Source organism: Nematolebias whitei, chromosome 19 (assembly GCF_014905685.2).
Source record: "Nematolebias whitei isolate Nwh7 chromosome 19, NemWhi1, whole genome shotgun sequence".
Lineage (NCBI taxonomy): Eukaryota > Metazoa > Chordata > Actinopteri > Cyprinodontiformes > Rivulidae > Nematolebias > Nematolebias whitei.
Window position 1 is genome coordinate 8,253,396 of NC_056516.1, and position 20,088 is coordinate 8,273,483.

General features: G+C 41.3%; 2 protein-coding genes across 2 annotated transcripts in view; both read left to right on the plus strand.

The window, feature by feature from the left end:
- Positions 1–20,088, plus strand: part of LOC119425684 (growth factor receptor-bound protein 10) — a gene marked incomplete in the record, with an annotated part of 634,378 nt that overhangs the window by 273,384 nt on the left and 340,906 nt on the right.
- On the plus strand, positions 9,872–16,322 carry LOC119425686 (1-acylglycerol-3-phosphate O-acyltransferase ABHD5). The gene is made up of 7 exons (XM_037693229.1): positions 9,872–9,978; positions 10,652–10,734; positions 10,914–11,322; positions 11,417–11,568; positions 15,289–15,400; positions 15,475–15,655; positions 15,986–16,322. The coding sequence occupies exons 1-7, from the start codon at positions 9,935–9,937 to the stop codon at positions 16,085–16,087; spliced, it is 1,083 nt and encodes a 360-aa protein (XP_037549157.1). The 5' UTR covers positions 9,872–9,934; the 3' UTR covers positions 16,088–16,322.

Consider the following 20,088-nt stretch of genomic DNA (forward strand, 5'->3'; position numbering starts at 1 on the left):
CCTGTCACTTCTTTTCCAAATATTTGAGTACTAAAACTAATACAAGGAGTAAAGCATGCTCAGTTTATTCTTACGCTTAATTAAGTTTTCTACAACCAAGAAAAACGTGCAAAGGCCTGCATAGTTCATTATTTTAAAATTAAAGATTCCAAAAAAGTTGGGACACTAAACAAATTGTGAATAAAAACTGAATGCAATGATGTGGAGGTGCCAACATCTAATATTTTATTCAGAATAGAACACAAATCACAGATCAAAAGTTTAAACTGAGAGAATGTATCATTTTAAGGGAAAAATCTGTTGTTTCCAAATTTCATGGCGTCAACAAATCCCAAAAAAGTTGGGACAAGTCCATTTTTACCACTGTGTGGCATCCCCCCTTCTTCTTACAACACTCAACAGACGTCTGGGGACAGAGGAGACCAGTTTCTCAAGTTTAGAAATAGGAATGCTCTCCCATTCATGTCTAATACAGGCCTCTAACTGTTCAATCGTCTTGGGCCTTCTTTGTCGCACCTTCCTCTTTATGATGCGCCAAATGTTCTCTATAGGTGAAAGATCTGGACTGCAGGCTGGCCATTTCAGTACCCGGATCCTTCTCCTACGTAGCCATGATGTTGTGATTGCTGCAGAATGTGGTCTGGCATTATCGTGTTGAAAAATGCAGGGTCTTCCCTGAAAGAGATGACGTCTAGATGGGAGCATATGTTGTTCTAGAACCTGAACATAGTTCTCTGCATTAATGGTGCCTTTCCAGACATGCAAGCTGCCCATGCCACAAGCGCTCATGCAACCCCATACCATCAGTGATGCAGGCTTCTGAACGGAGCGTTGATAACAACTTGGGCTATCCTTGTCCTCTCTGGTCCGGATGACATGGCGTCCCAGTGTTCCATAAAGAACTTCAAATCGTGACTCATCTGACCACAGAACAGTCTTCCATTTTGCCACACTCCATTTTAAATGACCCCTGGCCCAGTGCAAACGTCTGAGCTTGTGGAGCTTGCTTAGAAATGGCTTCCTCTTTGCACTGTAGAGTTTCAGCTGGCAACGGCGGATGGCACGGTGGATTGTGTTCACTGACAATGCTTTCTGGAAGTATTCCTGAGCCCATTCTGTTATTTCCTTGACAGTGGCATTCCTGTTTGAGGTGCAGTGACGTTTAAGGGCCCGGAGATCACGAGCATCCAGTAGAGTTTTACGGCCTTGACCCTTACGCACAGCGATTGTTCCAGATTCTCTGAATCTTTTGATGATGTTATGCACGGTTGATGATGATAACTTAAAAGTCTTTGCTATTTTACGCTGGGTAACACCATTCTGGTATTGCTGCACTATCTTTCTGCGCAACAATGGTGGAATTGGTGATCCTCTTACCATCTTGGCTTCTGAGAGACACTGACACTCTGAGAAGCTCTTTTAATACCCAATCATGTTTTCAATTGACCTAATTAGTGTTAATTGGTCTTCCAGCTGTTAGTTATTTGCTCAATTTCCTTTTCCCAGCCACTTATTGCTACTTGTCCCAACTTTTTTGGGATTTGTTGACACTGTGAAATTTTGAATCAACATATTTTTCCTTTAAAATGTTACATTTACTCAGATTAAACTTTTGATCTGTCATCTATGTTATATTACGAATAAAATATTGACATTTGCCATCTCCACATCATTGCATTCAGTTTTTATTCACAATTTGTTTAGTGTCCCAACTTTTTTGGAATCCGGTTTGTAGATAGATATAAAACTTTTTTCCTCCTTTACAAGAATCTGGACTTTTATCTAATTTTAGTTTCATAATGTCACCCCTACAGACCAGAAAAGTCCCCTCCAACAAACTTAACGTGGTCCACGGGCCACCAGTTGAGAATCACAGTTGTAGCAGGTTTTAATTTAGTGACCAAAGGGGCAGAAACGGCTCCTTTGATTGTAAATGTTGCAGACCCCTGGCCTGCACAGACTACAGCCAGCTTAATGTAGGTCAGTCACATGACTCAGGCTTCCAGGTGAGTTTCAACAGATTATGTCGAGTCATTTGTTGACACTAAGTGTGTACCCACATTTCAGAACTGTATCAATATATCTGGAAAACCACTGCAGGAAACGGTTTCAAACATTTCAGGAGAACTCTTCCTTCTGTTTGATTTCTTAGTTTACGATGAGTACCCTTAAATAACACAGGTGTACCCAGTAAATGTGTCAGAATTCACCATGAAGGCTAATCATCGCCCGCTGCTACTGAAAACTACTTTTTGTTGCTTTTTGTCACACTCTTGGACTCGTGCTTTGTCCTCATTACACTGCTCTCATCCCCGAGGACTTAAACACCCCAAGGTGGATCAAGTCTAAGCAGATCAATATCCTCTCTTCATGCACGATCTTGTTAATGTGCCAACTCACAAACAGATCTATTGTAAAATACAAAAACGAAACGCACACACAACTGGACGTAAAAGGAATCCACACAAGTTTTATTAATATTATGATTAGACGATGAAATCAAGTTGCTTGTGGATATTTTAGCGTTCTCATGAAGGATTGAAGAACACAGAATGCTTGTGTAAAGTATGACCCTACTAAGACGAGCATCGAGCACTCGGATCAGTCGTGGGGAAATGAGGATAGAGAGAATCACCGAAAAACAGCGAGGAGGAAACTAGTGGAGGAAGCGAGACAGTGAGCCTGGCCATTATAAATCATGTCTGCTGTAGGCGCCGACCGCGTAACCTAGCAACCACACAGCCCCGCCGCCTCTCCTCCATCCCCATCTTCCACCAGCAGCCTGGGCACTCTTATTACCCACAATGCACTGGGCTTTGCCCTAAAAAACTCCTGACAGAGTTTGGCTTGAGCTTATAGCTTGATGACAGAGCGAAGCAGGGTAAGTACTGAGCAAACCAAGAAGCTGACCCCAGATCAGTGCGCTGCAGACAGGCTGCAGACCATGATCTGCCTCTGACACACACACACGCACAAATAGAAATTACAACCAGGCCATCCCTCTTTGCCTTTAACTAACGGTCTATCTTATTCTTAAAATGGTTTCTACAAATCGTAATAGTTGATCAAATGTCTTTCCTCTGATCTAATCAGGCCTAAGTGAACACACCTGTTTAGGAGAATCCTGGTGGGCGTTAACAAGTTTTAACATGAACAAACGAGAAAAAAAAAAACGAGGCAAATGAGGAAGTTTGCTGAGGTTAAACATGTCAGAAATTAGAATTTGTAAAGTTAGATGTTTCTTTCTGGTGTTCGACATGCTGCTATAGTCCTACTCAGTTCCTCCGATGCAGATGCCAATATATGCACATATATTTCCACCTAATTGTAGAGAACATCAAGTCCCTTCCTGTGGAGGAATTTACATATCATGCCTACTCCTATCGTGACTGCCCACTGGCAGATGCACAACAAAGGAAGAAAATATACAATGTTTTATAAAATGAACCCATTCACTGGGTTAGACCACCACGACCCAAAAAGGAAGAAGTAGGTAAAAGATAATGGATGGATGGGTGGATGGATGGATGGATGGATGTCTAAAAAGCAAGTCAGATTTACCACCCAAAGTCAACAACAACAACAAAAATCAGTAAATGATTTTCAGATCTCATAAATCCATATTTTATTACCAATAGAACACAGTAAACATCAAATGTTTAAACTAATAAATTGTATATATCAAAAAATGAGTTTGAAGACAATACATCTCAATAAAAGTTGGAATAGAGCTCATTTTAAAAGAAGCTTCTCTTTATTAAGCATCTGCTCTTCTCTGAACCAGAACATCCAGGAACTGATGAACTACTGGAGGTTTTGAAGGGATTCTTGGCTGATGGAGGATTTTGGCTCTTCTACAGTTCCGGGTCTTCTTTTCTGGATTTTTCGTTTCTCGATGTGTCAGATGTTTTCAGTTTGGTGAAAAGTCCAGACTACAGTTCAGCACCCAGTCTTCCACCTTGCTGCTGTAATGGATGCAGAGTTTTAACATCGTCTTCCCTGGAAATATACGTACTCTAGATGGAAGCATTCTTCTTCTTTCTTCTTCTTCTTTAAACTGTTCCCTCTTCAGGGGTCTCCACAGCAAGTCATCCTCCTCCATCTGTCTTCTGCATCTTCTGTCCTCACTCCAACTAGTTTATAAGACCAAACCACTGTCCCTCCTCTGGACATGTCCAAACATCTCAGTCTGGTCTCTCTAACTTTATCTCCCAGTTGTTCAACCTGTGCTGTACCTCTGATGATCTCATTCCTACCTTCCTTATCACTCCTAAGGAGAACCTCAACATCTTCATTTCTACCACTTCCAGTTCTGTCTCCTGTCTTGTTGTCCATGTCTCTGTCTCCAGACCATACAGCATAGCTGGTCTCACCACGGTCTTATAAACTAGATGGAAGCATATGTCGTTTAAAAACCTGTAAACACTTTTCTGCAATGACGGTGTCTTTCAAAATGTGTAAACTGCCCATGTCATTAGCAATAATGCATTCCCATACCATCAGTGAGGCAGGCTCTTGAACAGAGCGCTGATAATTGGCCATTTGGGCCCTCTACTTTTTAAAGTTTTGATTCCTCGGAGCATCCAATGTGGACTTTCAGTCATGTCCTTTTCACGTTGGTTTCTTCAGACTCTTGAAATATTTTAATGATATGAACTATAGATAACAGGGTGAGCAGCACGGTGGCACAGTTGGTAGAGCTGCTGCCTATCAGCAAGAAGGTCGCCGGATCAAACCCCGGCCATGGATCTTTCTGGGTGGAGTTTGCATGTTCTCTCTGTGCATGCATGGATTTTGTCCGGGTACTCCAGTTTCCTCCCACAGACCAAAAACATGCATGTTAGGCTGATTGGTAACTCTAAATTGTCCCTAGGTGAGAGAGAGAGAATGGTTGTTTGTGTGTCCCTGTGATGGACTAGAGACCTGTCCAGGGTGTCTCCCACCTCTCATACAATGACTGCTGGACATGGGCACCAGTGAACCCCGTGACCCAAAAAGGAAGACGTGGGTAAAGATAATGGATGAACGGATAACAAGGTATTCAAAGTCTTCTAAATGTTCTGTTGGGGAATATTATTCTGAAATTCTTTCACTATTTTCAGACACAGTTTTTGTTTTATTGTTAACAGGTGAACCTCTGCCCATCTTTCCTTCTGACAGATTTAGCCTGTATAAGATAAAATATTGTTTTTAATCCCCCAGTCCTCTCACTGACATGTTGCCAATTAGCCCAGTTAGTTGTAAAATGCTCCTTCAGCTGTTTCGTATTTGTACAACTCATTGTTGGGCTTTGTTTTTCCTGTCCCAACTTTTTGAGATGCATTTATCTATTTTTCAAAAATAGTATTAAAAAAATAAATAAATAAAAAGTTTAAGCATGTGATTTATTTACTATGTTTTATTGTGAATACAATATGGGAGACTTTCTAATAACTTTAAAAGACTGCAGGTTGCATCAGGATGGGAATCTGGTGTCAAACCTTTTCTATACCAAATCGTTTGTGAGTTCCCTGCACAAGTGAGCAGCCGAAAGAGAGAAAGTTTAGGTAATTCAATTTTTATTTACATTTTACACAATGTCCCAAATTTGTCGGATACAGAATACAGAAGAATTAAGTCATAAAACAAAAACATCAAATATAAAAAGCTTACACAGCCTGTACAGGCGCCAGATTTTGTGATATTCAAAAGTGACACAATAAACCAAGAACAGAACTTTAGTCCTGTCTGTGGAGGGGCACCAAAACTTTCCTCAGCATCATGTCTCCCCAGGAAAGGATAGCCATTGAGAAGTGCAGAATTTATGGAACAAGAACATTCTGAAGAACTGGACGTTCCTGCAGAATTGTTGAAAAGATGAAACTGAACCGGGTCAGAGAGGCTGCCAAGAGGCCTACACCACACTGAAGGAGCTGCAGGACTTTCTGACAGGTACTGGTTGTGTACTAGATGTGACAGGTTCTTGCTTTCTTCATGTGTCTTGAAGCCTTTTCTTGCAAAAAAACAAAAAAGCACCCAGGCCTAGAAAAAATTAGCAAAGTCAAGGTGGATGAAATAATGAAACGCTCCAAACACCACTTTCTTCTGGCTCAACACGTTCAGCCTGCTGCTAGAAAGCTGACGAAATTCATTTTTCAAAGTGGCAATGACCCCAAGCACACATCCAAATCAACAAAAGAAGAAAATTAATGTTTTGGAACAACGTTGCCAGAGTCTAGACCTAAATTTGATAGAAAATCTGCGGGTGACCTGAAAGGGCTGTGTGCACAAGTTTCCCTGCAGTCTGACGTGAAGCCCTTTAGCAGGAGGAGCAGGCAGCCAGCTCAAGGTGTGGCCTGCTGACAGACACTACATCATGTAATAATCTGCTCAGATGCCTATGAATTGACTGAAACACCATTTTAGAATTGATGACTTCCTGTTACCAAATATGAGACACATATTTTGCTTTTTCCTGTCAAAATGCAATGTAAAAGTAGCTGAACAGTAGCTAAAAGCTCAAAGTGGCAGAACTAGATAAAAATTAAGCTATTTATCTGGTTAAGCCAACCCGAGCTTCACTCCAGGGCACAACAATCCAGACATCTGATAATTTAAACTAGATTGTAATGGCTTCGCTTGTTTAGTGAAATGTCCTCCTGATTGTCTCAGGACCAATAAGACTCAACAGATAATTTAAAGTTAATTTGCTGCCAGACCACGAGTTACTGATTTTGATCCCTGTATGATATGGATAACCTCTGGCTAGCATGATTAGCTTTTAGTTGAGAGAAACGATAAGGACGCTGGCTTTATGTTGCAGATTTATGCTGTCTCCTCACTAAAAGCTTCACTCAGTTATTGGTCTCCTGACAGCCAGAGCCTTGCACTCCCTCTGCTCATCCATGGGCATGGCCAAAGCCTCGCCGTCTGCTGAAATTCTGAGCACTCAGCAGAGTGATCGGACAGCGAGAAGTGGGAGAAAAGGAAGTGAAGCACTCAGGAACCACTCAGTCAAGCTATGGTCTGAGAGCCACTAGAGGTGGGTGGTGTGAGGGGAAAACTGTTAGACAAATAAAAAGTAGAGAGAGAAGATCTGCCAATGGTTGGGGAACAGCTACGCCACCTTGTGGAACAGAGATGACAAGCAAAAATGGACAAAAGCAGGAAGGGTTGAGGATTTTTTCTGATTAGGAGATGGAAAAATGACAACATAAAGAATGAAAATACAAGCAGAACTCGTCTGTCTTGCATAATAACCCCCATCGCACACAACATTCAAACCACCTGCTTGAATGTTCAAGTAGCTCATGACACTGACACTAAGGCCCGGGGTTAAATCAAGTATTTTCTGGCAGTCCTGTCATTTAGGAATAGTTCTTGTTGGTCTTGCAGTGCTCAGGACTAATTGTTCTGCCAAACGAGTCTTTATGATACATGAGTTCCAGGGTACAACATTTTCCTACAAAACGTGACTTTTTACCAGAAAGATCAACCTTATTCACTTCTATCATGGATCAGAGTTTTCACAGCATCTGTAGTGTTACTGTGTAACTATAGATTATTGTAAACTAAATCCAACCCCATCGCATCCTGCTGGAGGGATTAGGTGTCATCCACATTCTGAGGTCTCAAAAAGACACAAATTACTCCTAAATGTCAACTCAGCACACCTGACCAGAATTATTTCTTGAAGGATACTCCTGAGCTTCTCAAGGATAACACGTCTATAAATCTATAAGATAACCCCACCACCACCACCACCACCACCAAGACTTAATGAGATTCATGCAAAAGCAGAAGTTAAATAATGAGAGAGGTGAGATCAGAAAGGTGAATTTTCTATGGCATCTTAATCATACTGTGTACTCGAGTGCTGGAGGATAGTGAATTAAATTAACTTTGCATTTAATCTCTGTCTTATCTTAAATTAAAAAAGGAGAAAAGATAAGAGAAGGCCTAAAAGGTTTAAGTGAGCTGTCAGTTATTATAGTCTTTACATTTCTTGGAAGAAAGCAAAAATCTTTTTTTCCTCCTTTTGCCATTGAACATAAAACACAAAACATAAAAACACACATTTTTGACACAACGTCTGTACGGAAAGTTTTTGCCAGTGCATGTTGTGTAGCTCTGAACAGTAAAACTGTTTTGTCAAGATGTAGTAAACACAGAGCTGAAAGATGGCTGAAAGTTGCTGAAGTTGAAAATGAGCTGAAATAGCAAATATTACCTAAAAGGAGCAGAACACTAACTAAAAAGACAAAAGTAGCCAAACGCTGTGAGGGGTCACCACAGCGAGCAAACTTGCACGAGGTCTTGACAGTTGAGTTTATGTCAGATTCCCTTCCTGACACAACCACAGACCACTGAGCTACAACACCAACACGTGTGGAGCAGAGAGCTGCCATCTAGGGCGAGCAAATGGGAGCTAAGGGTCTTGTTCAAGGGCCCAGTGTAAATGAGGGTGGAGGCGGGTATGGGTGCTCCACCTCTCCCACCAACATTTTGATGTGGTGGCCAGGGGGATTTGAACCAACAACTACCCGATCACAGGCTCGCCTTCTCCAACCTCTGCGCCACCACCCTTAGGTAAAAGCAAAAAGTAGCTAAATGCTAACTAAAATGCCAAACAAAGCTCAAATATGCAAATCATTAGCTACAAGCTATTAAATGCTTGCTAAAAGCTATAAGTAGCCACACGTTATCCAAAAATAGTAAAATGCTTGCTCAAAGTTCTGAAATGCTAGCTTAAAAATCAGCTAGCATTGGGCTGTCTTTAATCATTTAACTCCAGCTCAGTATGTACATTTCTCCATTTCTATCATGTCCCAGGTTTGGTCAGCTGGACATTCAGAGGCAACATGTTTTAACCACACTTTCAGACATCATCCAGCAGCTTCATCGTGTCATGTTTTTATCCATTTGTTGTCATCTGTGTGTTGTTCTGCAAGTACTGGTGTCCAGCAAAAAATCCTGGCATGAGCAAAAGTTCTTGGAGTGTAAAAGTACAAAACATTTTAGGATAAAATGTTCTGATTCTGAAAACAGCAAAACATTGGCAGGTAAAAGTAGCAAAAAGCTGTCTAAAACTAGCAAAACTGTGAAACCTAAAAAAAAAGAGATCAAGACAACACACAGCGATCAGATACACAGAAAAAGAACAATGTTTTAGAAAGATTTTGAGAAAAATCTCTATGTAAGATAATTTCTGTAAATTATTAAAGGTAAGTATTTTGAAAAGTGTCTATAAAATTATAGGATTAAAGTCCTCTTGACCACATTTTATAAGGGTTTGTAGTTTGATAAGCCAACAAAACATGCTCATACTGTGTGTAAAATATAAATAAACATAATATTTGTTAATGTACATAATATAGCCTATTTTAGTCAGCTAGCTTAAACATGCTAACAGATGCTAGCATTGATTATCTCAAGAAAACAATGACATTTTCTTTTAACTACGTCTTAATTTGTAGAAACGTCTTAATTTTAAATATAATTACCTTTGTTGAACGAATCTTATTAAAGTAAAGTAAGAAAGTTGGAGAGCTGTAGTTTCTTTTTTGTTGTTGTAAAAATAAATTGTTTTTTGGACAAATAACTGCGGACGGTTGAAACACTGCTGCCTTCAGGTACAGTTGAACAAACAATTTACATTTGGTCAAACGTCAGTTTCGAGTTCAGAGACTCGAGCTTTTGTTTAGCGTGAGTGTTTATTTCCCTTAGATATTTGGCTAAGCTCTCAAAACAAACATTGCTTTAAAACAATTAGTAATAAAAAAACAAATTCTAAAATTACAATTAAAAATACGAAGAATTAATTAGAAGTGCCGGTTTCAAAGGTTACAGTCATTATTATACGGTGTGTCCCTGAACGCAGCACCGTGACATTTTTCATGCTTGTTGATTTCTTTTACTTTCACGAGCTCGAAACTCGTCAGACTATCAGTGCATCATGAGGAGGATGGCGGAGGAGATTCAACCTCGCCATGAGCAAAGGTAAACTGTTTGTTCTGGTAATATTCAGAAGCCTTTAACGTGAATGTGTTGTGATGCCAGAAAGTTATTCGACCAACACTCATGTATTTTTGTTTTGAACTCGCTCGGCTGAACTCCTGCAGTTCAGCAGCTTGAACCGAACTCTTGTACAAACTTAGGTTAAAACTGTAACAAATCGTAAACTCGGGTTTATTTAACACTTCCGACTTAATTTAAAGACATGTTTTTTTCAGGTAGTACCTCTGATTTAATTCGGCGTAGAATTTGATCCCCTACATTGAACTCTACTTAAAATAATTGACTTTATTTAAATTTTAATAGTTAATCTGATAGGTTTTTATGCTTCAGATGCTTTATTTGTGGATAAAATACTGTTGTTCATAACATTAGGGGTGTACCAAATTGAGCAGTAGAGTTTTTTGTAAATGCTTGAGTTAGTTTTACCCACTGAATATGATTTTAAGAGTAAGTCAAAACCAAACTTTGATTCTTTATCACTGTACAGGAGCCCCAGATAAACAGAACAAGGTTTCCGAGCTTTCTGTGATCCACTGTATTGTTTGCCTGATGTCGTCAAGTTTCTTTCCTGACCAGAGATACCAGCGGAAGTGATAACAAGACATGATCAAAGTTCAATGTGTGGTTTTGTTTGTGCATGTTGTCCTGTCTTCAGTTCCTGGATATCAAACTGGCTTCCCTCTTGGTGCCCCACTTCTCCGTCTCAGCTCAAAGATGCAGAGGAGAAAATGCTCAAGAGTAAGACGAGTTGTGTTTAGGAGCGTAAATGTTCAGCAACTATCATCAGTAGTATTCGTGTTGCACAAAAAAAGTATTTCTTTCTAACTTTAATGGTTTCAAAGTGTTAAATTAAATCCTTTTCACAGCCCTTTCTCCCTCTTTTATCCACTTTCTGTTCATTTATCCCCTTGGTTCAGCTGTGAGGCGGCCCTACTCCAGGCAGCACATCCGCATATCGAACGACAACTACCTGTGGACCATAGCGTTCTCCACTCAGCTCCACTCATCGTCTCAGTTTCTCCCACAGCCTCCTGCCCAGCCCAGGACTCCTTTGGTTCTGCTGCACGGCTTCGGAGGCGGGGTTGCCCTCTGGGCCCAGAACCTGGACACTCTGTCCAGCTGCGGGCCCGTTTACGCTCTAGACTTGCTGGGCTTCGGCAGGAGCAGCCGCCCGCTGTTCAGCACCGACCCTGAGGGAGCTGAGGAGCAGTTTGTGGAAGCCCTGGAGGAGTGGAGGGAGAAGGTGGGCCTGCAGGAGATGGTGCTGCTGGGACACAACCTTGGAGGATATCTGTCTGCGGCCTACACGCTCAAGTATCCCAGCAGGTGCTTTTGGACTGTGCGGGCATGTAACAAGTTGTCTGTGTGTTTAACGGTGATGTTTTATCAAGTTACTCTATGAACGTTTGTGTGTCTGCAGAGTGAAACATCTTCTGCTGGTGGAGCCGTGGGGATTCCCAGAACGCCCAGAGAACCCCAACCATCACTCCATCCCCGTGTGGATCAGAGCCATCGGAGCCATCATGAGCCCCTTCAACCCTCTGGCTGGTCTCAGGCTGGCCGGGCCTTTGGGTCAGAACACACGCACACAAACCTATCTTTACACAAAGTGCATTTTGTAAATAGAAAAATGGCATTTTCTGTGAAAAGGTAGTGTTCGCTGAGAGCTAAATGGCAGCTAAAATTCACTAAAAAAGTTCACACTGAGGTATTAAAGCTCAAGGAAGCAGAACACTAGCTAAAAATAAAAACAAAATGCAACACAAGCTAAAAACTAAAAGAAGCAGAACACTAGCTAAAAATAAAAACAAAACGCAACACAAGCTTAAAAACTAAAAGAAGCAGAATACTAGCTAAAAGCAGCACATTGCTAGCTGAAAGTATAAAAACGACTAGCTAAAAGTGCCAGCAAACAAGCTAAAAGCTATCTTAAAGGTAAAAGTAGCAAAAGCTTAGCAAACAAAGCAGCAAAATACCAGCTAAAAGAAGCAAAGCACTAACTAGAAGCTTAAAATGACAAAAGGCTAAATGTTGACAAAAGCTAGCTCAAAGCTAAAAGTGGCAAAAGACTAGCAATAAATTAAAAGTAGCAAAAAGCTAGCTATAAGTAGCTTAACAAAAACAAAACGAATGCCGAAACTGGTTTTATAAAGAAAATGTTTTGAAGGCACTGAAGAGATCCTAATGGGGAAAATGTTTGTAAAAAGTATCAAAGTTACAAACGACAGCAGCCATGTCCTGAGTGAGTTGAGCGTTGTCCTGTCTGAGCGGCTCACAGCACAAAGTACGCAGCAGTAGCTGCAACAAATGTACAGGAAAATCAAAACAACGGTGTTAAAGCTGAATCAGTGTTCTCATGACTAGCTCAGACAACAGTTGTTGTTTAGTTAAAGGACGTCCTGTCTGCCACACCCTTATTTGACTCTTGTGTATTATATCTTGTTTTTTAGTAACGCTACAGCTTCCTCCTCTTTACGTCTTGGTTCCCTCGCCCAGGTCATCAAACCAGCTGTCACTAATTTAGGCGTCAAACTTGATGGCAATCTTAGATTCGGCTGTCCGATAAAATCAGCTGTAAAATCTAGTTTCTTTCATTGGAGGCAGCTGGCCAGCATAAGGCCCGTCTTATCCCAGCAGCTGTTTGAAGCAGCGACCCACGCCTCCGTTCCGACTCGGCTGGACCACTGTAACGCTCTGCATGTTGCTGGTGGTCAGTCCATTTTAAGAATCTTTTGTTTTTGAATCTTTAAATGCTTTGGCCCCTCATCTTTCTGAGCCATTACATCCTCACACACCTGCCCGTTCTCTCAGGTCTGCTGATCAGCTGCTCTACAAATAGTGCCACAAAATTAGACAGGCATCCAGGGGGAGTGGTGGTGCAGAGGTTAGAGCTGTGATCTGAAGGTCGCCGGTTTGATCCCCCAGATGGACAACATCAAACCGTGTGTGGGAAAGGTGAAACATCTGTCTCCACCCTCATTTTCCTCACTCTGGGCCCTTGAGCAAGGCACTTAACCCCCACCATCTGCTCCCCCAGGCGCCCTAGACAGCAGCTCTCTGCTCCACACAGGCTGTGGTAGCTCAGCGTCTGTGGTGTCAGGAAGGACATCCAGCGTAAAAACAATCCAAGTCTTCGTGTGAGTTGGTTCACTGTGCTGAAGAAGAGCAGCCGAAATAAAAAACATCAGACAGCATCCTCTGCTTTTAAATCCTCGCTTGAAACTCATGTTTATTCTTCGGCTTTCGCTACCTGTGATTTGTGCCAAGTGTCGATCCTCGTGGTTTAATTATTTATCTTTATTCCAAGTGTTATTTAATTACTTGTGCACTTATTGTATTGTACTGTACAGGACTTTGTTCCGTTGAGGAGTTTTAACCAAAGCTGAGTTGTGACAAGCCGTCTGAAAGTACTGGTTTGTGCTGTTTGGATCAAGTTTTTACTTGGTCAGAGTTAGAACAAGGAGCATTTGTTTTTACAGTTCATCAGTCAGGGAAGGGTTAAAAATAGTTCTTCCAAACAATCCTTGGTTCACCGTTCTCCAGTGAGAGTGTGCATTTAGGAAAACATCTTGTCAGAACCAGAGGTCCCAGTGAGTTCAGCTCCAGGACAGAGTGCAACGTTCAAACTGCAGAAGACACCGCGCTCCATCTCAGCCCTCAGCAGCTTAGATGATGTGCCTCAAGGAAGTGATTTTGAACCATACTCTCATATTTATCCAGGTAAGGCTTGTTTGGGAAGGCTGACAGGAGAACGTCTCTGCTTCCTGTGAAGAACATGGAAGCACAGGTTTGCTCAGCTGCATCTGAACAAAGAGCAGGACTTGTGGAGCCGTGTTCAGACGGACAACAACAAGAAGACGCCCGTCTGTAATAGACAGAGAAACCCAAACACGGCACATCAGCACAAGCGCCTCGTACCAGCTGTCAGCACGGTGGTGCAGGGCTGATGATCTGGGCTTTAATAGCCACAGAACCTGGACACCTTGGAGTCATTCAGGAACTGCTCTGTCTGACGGCTGAAGATCAAATGGACCGTTAAATCTACAACCAAAAGAAACGCGATTAAAGAACTTCAATGATCCCGTCAAAGTTTAGACCTCTAAAAGCTTCAAACCTTGTGGCTAAACCTTGAGAGTTTTTAAAAGTGGACTCTAATTATTTAAAATTATGTGATGATGTCAGCAGAAGACAGCTACTTCATGTTATTGTTGCTAGGAAATGACAACAAACCAAAGAGCCATGAGGGAAAATTCGCCTTTAATGCACTGCCTCAGCGTTTCCTGTGAGGTGTCGATGCAGTAAAGGTGTGTTGTTGTTTACAGGTACGTCATTTCAGCTCTTCCTGTTCTCTGCACATTCAAATGTTTAAAGGGATCTCTGACCAGCTGGAGCAGTAGACCGTATTTGATCAACAGTTACTTCAGCCATAAAATGAGACTAAGAATACTGTTGACAGTTTAGTCTTTATCATTTTGAAAATTACTGACACGTGGACATTTTGTTTGTTCTGCAATGCATTTTGGGTAAACAATGTAGACATGCTGATCCTGTGCAGCTATATTCAGTTTGATTTGTTGCAGCTGTGGCTGAGTGGTTAGAGTGGTCGTCCTCCAATGGGAGAGTTGGGGGTTCGAGTCCGCCAGCAGTCACATGCTGAAGTGTCCCTGGGCAAGACACTGAAGCCCTCACTGCCTCCGATGTGTGTCCCATGAGCGTATGAATGTGATAAAGCTCTGGTTAGTCTTTGAGTGCTGTATGAATGTGTGGAGGTAAATGAGGTCACAGATGGTGTTGTAAAGAGCTGTGAGTGTCTTGATAAGATACAAAGGTGATATATAAGTACAGTCATTTACCATTTGTAGTATAATTTTATTGTCATGTCTGGATTTTTTTATTCTTGACTCCTTGTGTTTTGGTCTCCACTACAACTGATGGACGTCATCATCCCAGAATGCACTGCACCATAAAAATAAAGACGTAATTAGGTTAAAAAAATGTAATAACATTTGTAATTTTTTAAGTAATAAGCAGTTTTCACACGCCCCAAACAACAACTTTTAGTAGAAAAGAGTAAAAAACAGCATGTTAAGACCGGCATGTGCAGGTAGTCCGAGGTGCAACGTGAAATATACAAACATCTGGTCTCTGTGATTTGTGGGGTTTCAACATACAAGCTTTCAGAAAACAAGACCTTTCGCAACTCTTTTATTAATAAACATATAGTTTTTGTTTCCATATCTCTGCTTAAGGTTTTATAAGAATCAAAAGTCATTTGTATAACTGTGTCTTCAGGTCCGATGCTGGTCCAGACCATCAGGTCCGATTTCAAGCAGAAGTACTCCTCTGTGTTTGACGACAACACCGTGTCCGACTACATCTACCACCTGAACGCTCAGACTCCCAGGTGAGCTTCCAGCTGCAGGTTCCTTCTGTCTTAGCTCCTCGTCCAGGCCCGCCAATGGTTCTTCTTGGTTTCAGCGGAGAGACGGCGTTCAAGAACATGACCGTTCCCTACGGCTGGGCGAAGAGGCCGATGCTGGAGCGGGTCGACCGCGTCTGCGCCGACATTCCTATTTCCTTCATTTACGGATCTCGATCCAGCATCGACAGCAACTCTGGATACGCGTTCAAAAAGATCCGACCGGACATAGAAATCATTGTGAGTCCATTGTTTTTATGTTTTTGCTAATTTCTCTGTGTGTTTATGTCGGTCTGTTTGCAAAAATAGCTCATGATCCAGCGGGCAAGTTTTAATGGAACCATCAACTTTTGGGGTCGGCCTGATCCAAGATGGCTGCCGTAGCCACAGTTTGGCTCTGACTCAGTCAGTTTTACAGATATTAACCTAAACCTCAGAACTTCTCTTCGTGTACTTTGAGGTGGTAAAGAATTATCGTGTTTTTCACGTCTACAGCCACTGACAGATAAAAGTGTCAGAGATGTCCTTTTTTCCCCAAAACGTCAATTTCTGCGTGTTTGTCCTCGTCAGGTGATCAGAGGAGCGGGTCATTACGTGTTCGCAGACCAACCAGAGGACTTCAACCAGACGGTCCTTCGGCTCCTCACCTGGACCGAAGGGAAGAAGCTGTAGAAAGACACGGAAACACAAGCTAAAGCCTTTACACAACCAGAGGAAAAAGACACTTTATGTTGCACTTTACTCGTTTGAGACACCCGTCACAGACTCGGGGGCACTTTACTCATCATTCCACACTCCCTGAGGCAGCTCATCTGGCTGTGGGGGGGTCCAAACTCAGATGTTGTCACAAGTTCAGTACATTTTGTAAATAAATGCGATGCCAAAAGTAGTTGTTGTGCTGGAACGTCTTTGCGTTGCGTTAATTCTTTGAAAGCTGTTGGGCAATTGTTCTGTGAATCTGTTGATTTGATCCTGGAGGAGTAAACAGAGCGTGAGAGATATGAGGGAGAAGTAAACAGGGCAAAGGTTCTGCTGATCCTCGCAGAGCTTCTGGCTGCAAGTGGCCAGCAGATGGCGGTGCAGCAGCAGCACGCTCTGCAGGATGAACACTCCCCACGGCCGTACACGCAGGCTGAGTGGGGTGACCCACTCAGGAGACCTGGGCATGATGTCTCAGAGCAGTCTGACACCGAGCTCACCGGTACCGCTCAGCTGCCTTGACAGAATCAGGTCAGAGATGTGTGCTGGGCTAAAAATAGGCCTTCTGTTTGAAGCATCATTTAAAATGCAAAAATAAATATACTTTTTGTTTTTTGTAGCTTATACTTTTCAAAACATTAAACTTTATTTAAAGATGTTTCCCCATAAAAACACATCGAGATTTCTTCAGTTCCTTAAATAAAACTTAGTTCTTTTTAAACCTGCTTCAGCTTATTGGCTCTGTTTTTATCTTCTTATGATGCTTGTAGCTACTGTTCTGCTACTATTAGCATTTTATTACTTTTATGTTTCCTTTTGCTACTTTTAGCTAATCATTAGCTTATTTTGGCATTTAGTTATTGCTCTGCTACTTTTAGCCTTTAGCTACTGTTCTTCTACTTTTAGCCAGCCTTTTTTTTTTTTTTTTTCATTCAACCTTTATTTCGACAGGTTAATCCCATTGAGCCTCAGGGACTCATTTACAAGAGACCTGAAGACCAGATTTGTTGCTAGCAAGTTGTTACATTTTAAACTAGCCTTTTCCTTCTAGCTTTTAGCATTAACTTTTTAGCTTGTCTTGTGCACTTTGAGATTATAGCTAGTATTTTGCTATTTTTAGCTGACACTTTGAAACGTTTATCTTTTCGTGTTCCACTACTTTTAGCTTTTAGCTACCATTCTTCTACTTTTAGCCAGCCTTTTGCTACTTGTTGCTAGCAGTTTGTTGTTTAGATTTTAAACTAGCCTTTTGCTTCTTTAGTTTTTAGCTTGAACTCTTGTGCTACTTTGAGATTTTAGCTAGTATTTTGCTATTTTTAGCCAGCACTTTGAAGCATTTATCTTTTCGTGTTCCACTACTTTTAGCTTACCATTCTTCTACTTTTAGCCAGCCTTTTGCTACTTGTTGCTTGCAATTTTATACTAGCCTTTTGCTACTTTCTGCTTTAGCTAGTACTTTACTTATTCCGCTAACTAGAGCTCTTTTTTTTTAGCTTGTCTTGTGCTACTTTGAATTTTTAGCTAGTGTTTTGCTATTTTTAGCCAGCACTTTGAAACTTTTATCTTTTAGTGTTCTGCTACTTGTAGCTGGCATTTTGCTATGTTTAGCTTTAACTGACACTTTGCTTCTTTTCGTTTTTAGCTTGTGGTCTTTTCAACTAGGTTTTAGCTACTTTTAGGTTTTAGCTGCTGTTTTGCTTTAGCTTACATTTTTCTTGTTTTAACTAGTGCTCCCTTTATTTAATCTTGTGCTTCATTTAGCTGTGGTGCTGGAGTTTTTCATCCTTAAGATGATAGCTAAGGCTTCCTCTAGTTCTGTTTCTGTTAGCTTTACCCACTCTGTTCAAGCTTTATTGGCTCATTTCAGCTGTCGGCGTTCACATTTGATTTCCACAGAACAAGTTTCTCCAGTTTAACGCTGATCGGTCTTTGCTGCATGCAACGTTCTGTCAAGTAAAAGTCGATGTAATCTCTGCAAAGTTTAAAGTTTATTTAGCTAATTAGTACCCAGGACATCAATTCATCATGTTCAAACTATAAACGCGAGCTATGCGTAATAAAAATAAGATCTGTGTTTTATTTAACAGCCTGTAAAACATAAAGAAGACTGTGAGTCTGTAAACTGAGCAGGAGTTAATCTTCTTTCTGACGCTCTTGGCCTTTTCCAGCGCAGCACCTCTGATACCTCGGCCCGTCTGTGTCATCCTGAAGCAACAACCCATCCTGCCCCAGCCGTCTCCGTGGCAACAGGGTAACCAGGGAGACCGTGTCTTTAGGACTGGCGACCTGCAGGAAGTGATTCTACAGTTCGACATGAAAATTACGGGTTGTTTTCTTGAAGACGCTGGCAGGCCACTTGTCAGGGCGGCCTCTTGGTGTCGGGAATGTGTGAAAAAAAAATATATATATACATATATATATATATATATAAATGCACACATATTTTTTTCTCTTTGTTTGAAGCCTGCAGGCTTATTTCCTCAGTTATTCTGTCACCCACTCAGTCACATGCTCATGAAATCGTTATGAAAACAAGTGAGCAGTGTGACGGCAGCGTTCTTGCAGCGGTTGGACAGAAATGAAAGCCTGATGTCCTGAAATAGCTGCACATAAAAGGAACGTGCACAAAAATAAATGAAAAAACGCACGATGCTGGGAGCCCAACAGTTCTTGGTGGATCTTCAAGTTAACATTTCTGTCAGTCTCAACTGGCCCACGGGTGAACTCGGTTCGGACCAATGGGTTCATTGTTAACTAAAACTAGATTTTAAACCATAAAATAAACAATCAATGACAATAATTTCTGGATGTCCAGCCCCTGAGCTTTTGGCTTTCAGTATCTGTGGCCCCCTGAGTAATTGTTTTAGATTCTTGCAAGTTAAACGTACAAAACTTTAATTTTGTGTGAACTTCCCTAAAGCCCAACAATAATCTGTTGCTCAGTTTTATACCAATCTGACAAAATGTCTCGTTTTGATGCATAAACTGGAGAAGAAATCAAAGAGAGACAAAATAAATGTTATATCCGCTGCCAGCGGCTCATTATGTTAACTACACCCACGTCTCTCACTCCCTGAGAAAACTAGACAGGCAGAAAAGCAGACTAAAAATTGAGCTTCAAACAAACCATTGGAAACTCTGAGAATATATTCAATGGAATACTTTAAGAGACAATCTAATTCAAGATGGCCACTGCAGCTAACTGATCTTAGCCTGCACATAAATTGCTATGACTAAGTGAATTTTACAGAGATTGAGCTAATAAAAGTTGTGGTAGTAGCTGAGAGTCGTGCACAGCAAATACTCTGAGATCACATGAGACATTACAATATCCCATGAGATTGTACATAATGTTTTATGGGTTTTTCAAGGTCTGATCAAATTAGCTATAATTATCGTTTATCATCACAAGATGATCTAGATGATGATGATGATGGTGACAGTGAAGTGGTCCTTCTGTGAATGCTAGGCCTTTCATTGTTTTATTTGTCTTCAGTGTTTTGTGTATGACTTTTAACACCCTTTCACTTTTGAAGAGTAAATTCTGTGCTCAGATACAATCAAAGTGGATGAAAGTTTGGATGAGTGCGCTCTGCACTCTGGGGGGATTTGAGAAATAGTTTAGTAATAAGAGACACACCGAATGAAAGGAGACATGTGCCTATTGATAGAGAAACTGTATAAAGTCCTTATGACTTGTTCAAACTTTGAGTTGTGTTTCTGCTGTGAACTCTACCTAAGCTATAGATCTGAATTCACAATCTTCTAACCTACAAAGCTCTCAACAACCTAGCTCCATCTTATATTACAGATCTTATTGTTCCATATTTTCCTAACAGAGCACTTTGCTCTCAGACTGCAGGTTTACTTGTGGTTCCTAGAGTTTACAAAAACAGAATGGGAGGCAGATCTTTCAGTTTTCAGGCTCCTCTCTTGTGGAACCAACTTCCAGTTTCTGTCCATGAGGCTGACAC

What these genes read in the sequence shown, in the direction of transcription:
- LOC119425686 (XM_037693229.1), top strand. Translation starts at nt 9,935, where the DNA reads ATGAGGAGGATGGCGGAGGAGATTCAACCTCGCCATGAGCAAAG. An exon ending in CAACCTCGCCATGAGCAAAG is followed by an intron (nt 9,979 to 10,651) that starts GTAAACTGTTTG and finishes TCCTGTCTTCAG; the next exon opens with TTCCTGGATATCAAACTGGC. An exon ending in ACGCTCAAGTATCCCAGCAG is followed by an intron (nt 11,323 to 11,416) that starts GTGCTTTTGGAC and finishes GTGTGTCTGCAG; the next exon opens with AGTGAAACATCTTCTGCTGG.